Source organism: Scardinius erythrophthalmus (assembly GCF_964197995.2).
Source record: "Scardinius erythrophthalmus genome assembly, chromosome: 6".
NCBI classification, from domain to species: Eukaryota; Metazoa; Chordata; class Actinopteri; order Cypriniformes; family Leuciscidae; genus Scardinius; species Scardinius erythrophthalmus.
In genome coordinates this window covers 17,078,425-17,091,460 of record NC_138226.1, presented here as the reverse complement: position 1 = coordinate 17,091,460, position 13,036 = coordinate 17,078,425, and the positions used below count along the sequence as shown (strand labels likewise).

The following is a 13,036-nucleotide window of genomic DNA, read 5'->3' as shown; positions in this document are numbered from 1 at the left end:
ATATATATATATATATATATTTATATTAAAAATCTTACCAACCCCAAACTTTTGAATGGCAAATTTAGATTTTTTTTTTTTTATTCAGCTGTGCCATCACAGGAATAAATTACATTTTAAAATATATTAAAATAGACAACAATTGCAGGTATGTATCTTCAAATTAAAGTTTTCTCAACCAATTTTTGCTTTGTCGATTTAAGCATAAATTATCACTCAATTTTATTTGATTCTATGCTAAAAACTAGAAAATTGATTAATTCTAAATATATTCTTTAAAAAGAACTCTTTAGATAATATTTACTATATAACACAAGACAAAAATACTGCTCAAGGCAATGATTTTTTTGCAGTGCAACAGGCTTCACGATAAAAGAAACTCATTTGAATGCAAAGTTCAAAATGTGACCTACTCTTCCTCAAGTGGTCCATTATGTATTAGCCAATGTAGTGCATGTTTTCAAGAGATATCACCAACGGACCACTTGGCTGGCATAGTCCTCAGTTGTGGTGACCTGAGGTTGGTTTTCCCCACTGGGCTGTTTGCTCTGGTTGACTCGGCGCTCCCTAAGCCAGCGTCTCTCTACCCGCCTCTTCAATCTCTCCTCCTGCCGCTCACGTTGGCGGATGAACTGGTATCTCTGCAGGAAGAGGTCCTTGGCAAACTCGTACAACTGCATATCCAGGAAATTCAGTTGCTCTATGCGGCTTCGCATGTCATCGCGCAGCTCCACGTTGGCGGCGCGGGTGCTGTTGATCTGTGTAAAGGCTGAAATGAACCGCAGACGGAAAGTGCGCTCGAACAGGTACTGCGTCTTGCGCTGGAACTCCGTCAGGCCATAGAAGGCCATGTTCTTCAGGTTACTCTTAGCGCTGGCCAAGAGAATGGGGTTCCGTTCGCTCTCGTTCATGGTGGAGAGGTTGTAGCAGCCCACCAGGCTGAGATCGGCCAGCATGCGCACCTGCCGGTTGTTGGCCAGGTTTGAAGGGCAGTCCATGAACTCGTTTAAAGTGACCCCTGACCAGTCGTCTCCGTTATAACAGGTGGGCAGCTCGTCCTGTGTGGGAGAGCGGCCATCACACATATGAAGGGAAGTCTTCCAGGTGGCACCGCGCTGCACGTGCTTCCATTCGCTCAGGTAACGTGACACAGGGTCTCGCAGCATGGTGATATAGTAGAAGTTCCTGGAATGATAATCACAACGTTACTTCAATAAAGTTAAGTTTATTTTCTCTTTTACAATTTAATTTGTAATTAATGTTGTAGAAAATGGCATTAAAGTCTCTGAGTAATGTTAAAGGTGCAGTCTGTAACAATGTCGAAATAGGTAGCCTACTGCAGTCCAAATTCAAAATATCGGAGATCATTGTTTCTCCCGCCACCTGCTCCTCCTCAGACTCCTCAGACTGGACGGTGCTCACACAGGTTGCCAGTTTGAGCACACGCAACAGGAACGAGCGCAAATGAAATTGTCAAATTGGCAAACAGTCACACAGACCAAAACAAAAACAAACATTCCAGCCTGGAAAGGCACATTTCAAAGTAAAATAACTGCTGTAGAAGTGTTTTTCAGAGAAACGAGTATGTGAACTTATAGTATGTTTCCTCAATATATGCAAACATATTATGGTATTTGTATGCTTTAGTTGAGTGAAAAAAGTTACACACAGCACCTTTAACTTAACTACAGGTTAGGCCTCAGGCATACACTTGGATCATTGTGGTATTTCAAGTCCTTTTAGCAACTTGCTAGCAATTTATGTTGTTGAACAAAAGTTTCTTCAAGTACCATAAAAAACAGACTTTGTGTTACTCATTACTGAAAACTAAAATAGAAAAATGAGTATTAAAAAAACTACTCTAAAAACCCACAGGAAATTCCAGTGGTTATCAATAGAGAATTAGCCTTTCTGGTAAGCAAATTATAGCATAAGGAATAAATAGCTCTATTCTGCAGAGCTTTGTGTGTTATTATTTTTAATGAAAATGATAAAACGTTATCAACCTGTCATCTAACCTCAACATTTCAGTCATGCAATGTAGGCTAATCCGATAGCATTTTCAGCACAGAGCGGCTGCAAAATGGAATATATTCTTTTTACACGCATCACTGCATCTCTTACAGAGAAAGACCATCTTCTCAATCCTTGTAAGCCAGTGGACAGCCACAGAAGAGTGAAAAAAAAATTAAACATGTCTCAATTAATTCGTTTTCAGCAGTGCAGCGTGGAGGACATTTGTAGGTTAAATAGTGATATACAGAATAAATTACTTCAAATTTAAGAAAGAAAAACAATGTGAATACACTACTCACACTATTTATACAACAAAAAGGCATAAGTATGCAAATTAGGACATACATAATAGCTTATCCTACTATTTTAGCATAGCACAAAATATTCCATTCCCAACCCATTTTACGGGGACCACAATTGGCCAGATAGGCAACAACTTAACGGACGTACCCACAACTTATTCATTTGTACCCTTCATTTTAGGAAAATTGTGGCAACGTTTTAGTTTAGTTAAATCATGGCCACGATTTAAATAAAATGAGGGAGCAAGTTAGTACAATGTGGGCACAATTTAACAAGAACAAGGAAACAAATTAATAAAATGTAGCCATGAATATAAAAGTTGAGTGAACATTCTTAATTTGGTTTTCACAGACACATTCTGGGGACAATTGAGACTTATATTACATCTTGTAAAAAGGGGCATAACAGGTGCCCTTTAAAGATTATGAAGACAACTTTCTTTATTTGGAATAACATCCACAGTGAATCATTCACAATACACCATGAAAGTGCATTAAAAAGTAAATAGGGTCAATTTTTATTTGTTTGATTTATCTAGGCTAAATGTAAAAATTTCTATTAAAGGTCTATTAAAGTCATCATATACTCACCCTCATGTTGTTTCAAACCTGTATGAATTTCTTTCTTCTGCTGAACAGAAAGGAAGATATTTAGAAGAATGTCAGTAACCAGACAGTTTCTGGTACCATTGACTTCCATAGTAGGAAAAAATATATACAATGGAAGTCAATGGCACCAGAAACTGTCTGGTTACTGCCATTCTTCTAAATATCTTCCTTTCTGTTCAGCAGAAGAGAGAAATTCATACAGGTTTGAAACAACATGAGGGTGAGTATATGATGACAGAATTTCCATTTTAAAGTGGAGTATCCCTTTAACAGAAGTTACAGCTGTATTTGATGCTGTAAAGAACAGACAAAGGTATAGCCAAAGATTCAGTAAATTAGATCACAACTGTAATATTTTGCGCTTACATTTGAAAAACACGTGAGGGAACAGATGCCACCAAAGTGTTATTAGCAGCAGGCCGATGCGTTAATGAAGAGAGATGAACTAGGCACAGTCATGGTCTGATGGAGAATGGGACTGAAGCAGGTGGCAACTGCCTCTGTGCTGGGATGAATAGTGAATGAGGCAGTTCTGATGTTCCCCCAGAGATGACAGACGCCTGGGATAGAGAACGCAGCTTCTCTCTCACCTTCTCTGAGCTTTCAAGGGCTTTTGACTGAAGTACTACTGACCAGATAGTTTGTGTTTTCTAGTAATCTGGAACTCATTTAATACCCGTCCATGTCAGTCAATGATCTGCAAGATTTATATTACAGTTTACAGTTTTCTGTAGGTTCCAAAACAAAATCACCTAGCAACCATATCTTAAAATCCCTGGTAATAGCACTAAATTTGGCACACATTTGGCACACCAAGTCAAAACCAAATATCTATAGGAAAAATATATTCAACTTTTTTTCCCCATGATACCACAATTTTTTGATTAACATTAATGAAACAGACCGCCTATATATTAAGACCTACTGTTCCACACGTATATAATATAATGTTATACATCAGATGTTTTCCCCAACAGTTAACCAAACGTTCACTTAAGACATAAAAGATGATGTCTGTGTATACTCGCCAGGACAGATCTTTTGAAATACTGTAATTCTGTGTAGGCTATATGTGTATATCTGGATCGTCAGTTCGGACAGTCAGTTTTGTTTACATCAGCATGAGTTTGAAAATCACATTTCATTGGTTCAGACTCATGCCATCAAGAATTCGATATGAATATTCACAAAGTTGGAATGCTGCGCTTTAAATCGATACCAAACTTGTGCTGCAGAGGGGAAGTGCCAGTTGTCGAGCAAGCAGAGAAGTTGTTTTAGTTAAGGATAACGGTAACACTTTACAATAAGGTTCATTAGTTAACAATCTTAGTTAACATGAACTAACAATGAACAATACTTCTTCAGCATTTATTAATCTTATTTAATATTAATCTCAACATTTACTAATATATTATTAAAATCAAAGGTTGTATTTGTTAACATTAGTTAATGTGTGAACGTCTCTGTTACACATGGCGACCGAGTCGATTTCCATACCGAGAAAAGAGATCCTCTGCATGGGGGAGAGTTTGCTCTTTTCCCAGTTGACCTGAAGGCCCAGGCGGGCTAGGTGCCGGAGCACCAGGTCCATGTGTTCACAAACCTGGTCTCGAGAGTGAGCTAGGATCAGCCAGTCGTTGAGATAGTTCAGGATGCAAACCCTGTGTTGCCGTAGTGGCACAAGGGCTGCCTCGACGACTTTCGCGAAGACACGCGGAGAAGGCTAGCCCGAATGGGAGAACCGCATACTGATATGCCCGCCCCTCGAAGCAAACCAAAGGAACGGTCTGTGTCGAGGCAGAATGGAGACATGGAAGTAGGCGTCCTTCAGGTCGATCGCTGCAAACCAATCCAAGGGACGAACGCATTCGAAAAGGCGTTTCGCTGTTAACATCCCGAACGGAAGCCTGTGAAGGGATCGGTTCAGGATGGGCAGGTCCAGGATGGCCATAACCCACCAGTTTTCTTGGGTACAATGAAGTAGGGGCTGTAGAACCCGGACTTCATTTCGGCTGGAGGGACAGTCTCGATCGCACCCTTCGCCAGTAGGGTGGCGATCTCCGTACGCATGATCTGGGCGTTGGGATGCTCTAGCCAGGCTCCCATGAGAACTGTACCAGCGGAGTCACACAAACCACGGTGTGGGGACACAGTCATAAGCCGCATCCTGACAGAGGAGGCCAGGGAAGGACCAGCATTCCACGGGGGCCTGCTCTGACAGGGGTCTGGCGACAGAGGGGGACGAGAGTGGTGAGGCAATCCATGGCCTCTTGGGGCTTGGAGGAAGGGGCATCAGTTCTTAGAAGACAAAATATTCTCCCCTGGCCCTCCACCGGGGGAAGGAGTGGTCCTGCTACCAGCTCCTGAGAAGAACTGAGCCCTAACTCCAAGCTGCCCATCTCAGGAGTGCAGCTGCTTAGCCTGGCATTTGGCCGGCTTAGGGGTGGAGATGGGTGGTGCCACCCTCCTGTGACTTCCTCCTGCTCGGGGCTGGTGAAGGCTCGAGGGGAGGAGCTGCAGGGAGGCAGCCTCGGCGGGAAGCAGACTAAGGAAACCGCACGTACGGATGACCGTCGGTGCAGAAGTGCCTCAGTATGCTACTGGGGGTTCGAAGACTGTTCTTTGGCACACTCCAACCGATGCTTTCAGCTGCCCGGGAAAGCATGGCCGTTAGCTCTGTATCTGACTCGGCTAATGCTGGCACTCCCGAGGGAGGCAACGCAGTCGAATTCTCATTCCAGTGGAATTGAGCCCGTCTTGTGATGCTGTGAGTGACATGACATCATCCGCCGGAGCCCCGAATGAAAACACTGGGTCTCCGAGAGGAACCAGGCACAAACGGAAGCTCCACGGTTTGCGATGTGGAGGGGTGCGTGGCCCAAGGAATGACTCGTCGGTTATTGTGCACACCGTAACCCTCAGATCACCCTGGCCACCTGCCAAAGTATCCCCTCTCAAGGAAGAGACAGATTGGGGTGTGGAAGAGGGGACTCTACCCACACGGAGATCGAGTCTCGATCTAAACACCGCGATGGTCATGTTCCCGGAATAAAAACATGACTCATCCACGAGTGCTACCAAGCGTGATTAAGCCCAACACGCCAAACAGCGCTCGTGATCGTTAGGGCAGATGGATCACGCGTCCACATCCAGAAAACACACGGGCGAACCGTCTTGAAAAAGATGTGCCGCTCTTTTAGAGAGAGATAAAAGCTCAGAAGAGTGCTGAAGCGCCCAGGGAGAAGCACACACACTGTCGGCAGATCACTGCACAGATCAGCAGCAGGCAATGTGATCTTGCTGGAACATGCCGTTGCACCAACACAATGGAGAGCAGCTCGTCTCGTAGAGTAAAGATAATTCAGAATGGCTTGTGGGAGTGAAGAAAACTTTTGGCTCTGAAGCGAAAACATAACTACATGTTGCCAGTGTACTTCCTTATATACCCACGAGGGTGCTATGCAAATTCTGCAGACCCATGGCATTTTCTTGCCATTGGCTTGTTTTGTATACTCGAAGGTGAGAGGCTTTCTAAGCGAAACCCCATTCGTCGTCACGACGTAACTCGTAGTGACCACGAAAGGGAACTAACTCACATGAACAAACAATGAACGGCTGTATTTTTATAAACTAATATTAACAAAGATTAATAAATACTGTAACAAATGTATTGCTCATTGTTAGTACATGTTAGGTAATACATTAACTAATGTTAACTAATGAACCTTATTGTAAAGTGTTACCACAATAACAACTGATTTAGCCCATTTGAGGAGTTTAAATGTCTGTGTGAACCGGAAGTTGTGATTTTACACGAGTATTGTGACGTATTTTGGAATGAAATGCTGAATAGAAGGCAAGCTTGATTTTATGTTCACAATTTTTTTACCGTCAATCTCACATCCAGAGAGGAGCACATTTTTTTATTTTGACTAAATAGTACGAAGACCTTTTTTTTTTCTGTGGATAGATTTTCATGTGGGTTAGTGTTGAAACCAATTTTGATTTAATTCAGACTTTATTGGTGAAATATGTAATTTCTTAGCTACCCCTTCTTCCCTGTTTCTTCTTTTGTTCAGACAAACAGGAAAACTCACACCGTTGGTGGAACCAGTTGACATGCCGCACCATGCAAAAAATAAACAAGTTCTTATTTGTAAATTAATCTGGATTGGAGAAATTATACTTAAAAGAAAGATATTAGATGCATCCGTTTTAAATTCATATGTGAGAATACATTAAACTATAAAGAATGGTGAGGAAGTATACATAGAAGTGTTGCTCGTATTTGTAACTGTATCAGTGGAAAATCAGTAGCTAGCATTACACGATGATGTTGTTGTGTGGGAGAGGAGACGTATCAGGGTTTAGCACACACACATAAAGTATAGAGGGGTGTCGGGCTTTAGGGAGTGATTAGAACCCTGCCAGCAGCAGCTGTATTCAGCTCGTCTTTCAGAGTGGGTGGAGTGCAGACACTCCCTCATTAGCCTGTCCCAGGGACACAAGCACATGCAGGAAGTGGTGTCAGAACAAGCCGACTGCAAAAAAGGTCATAGTGAGCGCCATCAGTGTCACAGTATATTAGCCTCAAACGGCTCCAGCCTGGCCCTTTACCTCAGCCAATCAAAGCCCAGGCGCAATTGTGGTGAGCCGTGCTTATTACTTTCTGCTCGATAATACGCATTTGAGTCATAGCCCACAAACATTCCACGAAGCACCCATTTCTGCCCATAAAATGTAACTGAATAACTGGGAAATGTCTTCGAATATACTGCCTGTCTCTCTTGACTTATAGTAGGAATAATTGAAAAAAAAAAAAGTGATATTAATTTAAAATTAAATAAATAACTGACACTTATGTTGTCACTGTATTACAGCCAAACAAAATTATCATATTACAGAAATGTTAGGAAAATACTTTTAATTCAAATAATTATTAATCATTTAAATGTATATGTATAGCACTTTTCACATTAAACATTAATATTAAATAATATATTTAAATATATATATATAAAATATAAAAAAAATATATATATATTAAATCCCCTTGAGATCCTCGGAACCAAGTTTGACCCCCCTGCACTAATAGTTTTTAAATCTCCTTTATGAATACATGTTGGATGCATATGGACTCTTTCATTATACACTATACCGTTCAAAGGTTTGTGGTCATTAAGATTTTTCTTTAAGTCCCTATGAAATCAAAATTGAAGTTTTTTGGCTTTTAGTATGAATATGCTAGTTTTACTGTTATCTATAAGCTAGTGTGCTCAAAACCAATGATAAAATTCACATATAAAAGATATAAGCATTCAAAACGTACAGTCTCTCGCTTCCGCCGATATGGATCAATGCTTTTGATGACATCACTCTGCACTTCAGCTTCTCATCAGATTCTCTGTCCAATCAAATGCTCTAAAGCATCCCACCTCCAAACAGACGCTAAAGCTACGGTTAAAATCGGCCAGTTGTTCACACATTTACTATTTTCTACATGGTGAAGGGCATATGGAACAATTCAGACAGTGTAAATGTTTTCTTTACTTTTAAGAAATAAAAGTTTTATTTCTTAAAAATGTTTAAACAATACTGTATGTAAATGTAAAAACAAAAACAAATCTTGACTTTTCTGGAAGAAACAAAAGTCATTCAGGTTTAGAATTAACATGAGGTTATATAGTTTTGAGTGAATTATTTCTTTAAGGAAAGTTTGCAGCAAACAAGTAAAAATAGCCCAGTCGTTCATCTAAAGTAGACCCAGTCAAATGTGTTTAGAGATTACTTGAGGTTTACCAAATGTCTGAAATCAGAAGCCGAGTGAAGCTCTTTAAATCCAGGGAGAGCAATCGTGGAGTGGAAAAATGTGTCTCAATAACACTCGGTTGTCAATTGACTAGAGGCGACCTGCCAAACACAGCTCAGCACAGCAGATTTCAGAGTGCAGTAACTACAGGAAGCATGACAACAGGTGAGACTGAAGAGATGAAATGTCACAGAGCATTAATGAGTGACTCCTATGAGGATCTGCAAATAGACACGCAATGTTCAAACTAATGTGGACCCTTGGTTTAAAATGAAAACACCAAAAGTGCTACACATGGGGAAAAATAACATCATTAATATCTCAATTGTCTCCTATACAGTACTGAGATTAAACTGAGAGCAAATGGAGCGTTTCGCTTGCATCTTCTGCCTCTCAGATTGTTCTATGCACCATCATTTTAAAGCTTTATATTGTAATTAAATAACTCAATTAAATCTCCTGAACTATGAAAGAGCAAGTCTTATACTACTTAACTGTGCAATCAACCAAATAAAGTACAGCACCAAACAGGAACAAAAAAGTACTTTCAAATAGCATTTTGCTAACTGAAACAGTCCAGATAGAGATCTCCATTCTCTAGCTGTGTCAGTTTCCGAACTATGTGTTTTAAAAGCCTGTAATTAGCCACAATGGTGCAATCACGCTCTGCTATTGTCTATCCAATTACATGCTACCAAAGAGAGCCGAATATATGTAGCCAAACTATATGCTTAATACTAACAGAGGGTTTAACTTTCTCTTTTGACCTGGCAAACGCCTGCTGATGAGGGAAATGGATTGAAAAAGCCCAGTCTTTTGTCTGTTGCTTGAAGTGTTGTGACTTTTTAAGTGGCCATTTCAGCTAAGAGAGAGAGAGAAAAATACCATTTTCTTTAGTTTTCCTTACAAGAGGCATTTCGTAGCTTATTACTTTTTGTATGATACAGCAGTTTGATTCAGCTGCAAAGCACCTGTTTCTCTGCAGTAAAATCTCCTCAAACTCAGATGTGCACATCTTTTTATGTCTGGCCTTGCTGCATCAGATGCAGTGAAGTTCACAGCCATCACACACATATGAACACAAGCAGAACACAAAAATACACACACAAAACATCTGTAGGGCCTAAATAGGGTGAGGTTTCAAAGAGCAATGTATCCTACCAAAAACTGACTATTTTCACTTTTTGTACTGTTGAATTATTGAAAATGCATGTGCACAAAAGGTGGTAATATTATGGTCATGGCTTGGAGCAGACTGGTCATTACACTTTGGGTATAGGAAATTGGCTTAATAATTCAAGGGTCTGTCTTATTCTTTATTAATGTTATGATGAAAACTAATATGTTGGCCAATATCATAAATCAATGCAGTTTTTATATAAACATATTCAATGTTTTACATGCTGCAAATCAGACATCAAAATAGTAGAGTACAATGGACAAACACAAAGTTCTGTCATGAAACTGTAGATGGCGCAGGCTGATAGGTCCTTAACTCAATTTGCTTTCAATCACATAATTCTCTATAGGGCACAGCTGATTGGTTCCTGCTGTATCAGTAGGCAATGAACTCACGTGCTCAACCTTCAAATGCTTTGTCAGCGTTTGCTATAGCAGTTTGCAGCACGCTTTCAGAAGCCTTACCCAGCTCCACCTGTATAGATCTGCTACAGGTATTCATGTATGCTATTGTGCAGCAACAGTCTTGCAAAAAAAAAATTAGTATATATATATATATATATATATATATACAATGTTTCAAATATGCTGTATTTTGCAGTCAAAACCTTTGAACCTTTGAACACAGTTTGTCCAAAGACTTTTCAGTCGATTGTCTGTTGACAAAAGTATCTGACACATCCGTTGCAATTGTGACAGTAAAGATTTTTGCTTAGGGTGATGTGTCTTCTCCAGTCACCTAGGAAAGCTGATGTTTTTACAGTGCACACAGAGACAGCATTATGATTGAGGCTGAGAACGCACTCAGCACCTCTGTTGACTTTTGCCCTTTCCTCATTCAGTTTTCTTCCTGTGTCTCACAGCCATCAGTTATCCCGTGGGACCTCAGACCTTTCCTCTAAAGGTTGCTGGATTAATCACGCCTCTGATTCTGCTGTATTACGCACAAATCTGAACCCCCTCCACTTCTATCTCTTTTCCTCCGCTCTGCATCCATCTATCACTTATTCTGCCACTGTCCCCGTCTCCGGTTCTTTTGCCTTAATTATTGGTATCAGATATGACATTTTGTCTCAGTACAAGGATATTTTCTGTGAAATTATATTGGACCTGAGGATAAACCTACGGATAAGGAGGATATTTCAGTGCTGTCTGAGGCAAAGAACAGAGGATAATAACTTTACTGAAAATAAAAAATGACTTTCCTTGTAAATAAACTTGAGCTCAGATCTGTATCAGTAATGAAGACAAGCAGAAAAAGATATGCATTTTCACGACAAAAAATAATAATAATCTGTAGGCTATATCCATTTTGTCAGTGATATCTTTCCTGTCTCCTTTTCAGGTTTGAAGACCAAAAGAACTAGGAAAAGTAAAAAAAAAAACACTTATTGTGTTGGGTTTGTATTCAATAGATATTGAACAATCTATCAATTCTGCAGGTCAGTATGGAAACTCATCATGCAAAAAGTTCTGCAGACTGTTTCAAAATCGGAAGGCCTGCCATTAACAAAGTTCCCTTAAAAGTCTGCATGAAACAGAAATTGTGATAGTCTTTTATTCCCTATTGTGACATATCCGAGTGAAACAGCTTCTCGAACAAGAAAAAAATGTATAAGGCGTGACTTAATATTGTCCATTGAAAATTGATTGGATGGTTGAATGGTTGTGGTTTGTTACTGCTGTGATCTCATGTGACTGACAGGTTATCCCGCCTTCGCGCCAGTAAACATGTCATCAGAGAACAGATTTCGTTGCAAGAGGCTGGGGAAATTATTTTTATCAAAGATTACAAGGGAATAAAATAATTTAAAAAAATGTGCATGGATAAATTATTCATAATAAATAATGCATTAAAAACAATTCATGGTGACTTTAACCATTCTTTAATTCATATTTTAGCTCAGTTATGTTTTCAGATATCAATAGAGTATCTGTATCTGTTTATCAAATCAAAGCAAAAAAAAGGAGACAAAAAAAATTGTTTTCTGTTATCTTTTATATTTCACTACCAACAAAATGGCCCAAAAGCATAAAAAATAGGAAATGGGAACACTAAATTATCTTTAAATCATAGTATAAACAAATATAGTAAAAATATTTAATAAAATATTTCTTGTACACCACCAAGCTACAAACATCTGACTGAAGAAATTTCCCAGATAACTTAAAGGGATACTCCACCGTTTTTTCATATTAAACTATGTTATTCCCTTAACTAAGACGAGTTGATACATACCTCTCTCGTCTCAGTGCGTGCACTCAATCGCTCTGGCGCGTGGTGACATTTTGAAAGCCCTTAGCTTAGCCCAGTTCATTCATCAGGGACCAAACAGAGATGAAGCTAGAAGCGACCAAACACCTCCACGGTTTCCCTATTTAAATACAGTTACACGAGTAGTTACACGACCAAGTATGGTGACACAAAATAAAACGTGGTGCTTTTCTAAGCCGATTCGAAGTGCTCCCAAGTGCTATTCCACCATACATTATAGTTATCCTTTTTAGCTTAGAAAAGCGCCACGTTTTATTTTGTGTCACCATACTTGGTCGTGTAACTGTATTTAAATAGGGAAAACGTGGAGGTGTATGGTCGCTTCTAGCTTCATCTCTGTTTGGATCCTAATGAATGAACTGGGCTAAGCTAAGTGCTATCAAAGTGTCGCCGCGCGCCAGAGCGATTGAGTGCACGCACTGAGACGAGAGAGGTATGTATCAACTCGTCTTAGTTAAGGGAATAACATAGTTTAATATGAAAAAACGGTGGAGTATCCCTTTAAGATAGCTTCCACAACTACAAAAAAGAATAATTTCCAGTCCAGTTTGTCAACTATACATCTTTGTGCTTTGCCTTCGTCAAATGGTTTAGGGCTGTTGAATTTTCATTGTTCTTCTAAATGTTGTGTTAAGCAGTCAAAAGGTTTTTATTCGGTAGATCTGCGCTTGCCTCTGGTGGATCCTCAGGCCGAACAGCAGCTGTAATCCCAATACAGTTCCCCAGCACTCCTTCCCTCCGGCCAGAAACTGCATTAACATCTACAGTACATGCTCAGCGAAGTTCAAATGATGAAGAAAACATAGTCCGAAGCAAACGAGGGCATACGAGGTATAGAGTCAACAT

General features: G+C 39.9%; 1 protein-coding gene across 1 annotated transcript in view; it reads right to left on the bottom strand.

Annotated features, from left to right (window-relative positions):
- Positions 1-470: 470 nt before the first annotated feature.
- The window catches only part of hs6st3b (heparan sulfate 6-O-sulfotransferase 3b), a gene marked incomplete at both ends in the record, with an annotated part of 72,922 nt that continues 60,356 nt past the window's right edge, over positions 471-13,036 (bottom strand). Inside the window, one exon of the mRNA XM_081367918.1 lies at positions 471-1,185. Within this exon, the coding sequence (XP_081224044.1) occupies positions 471-1,185 (715 nt within the window). The remainder of the gene's footprint in view (positions 1,186-13,036) is intronic.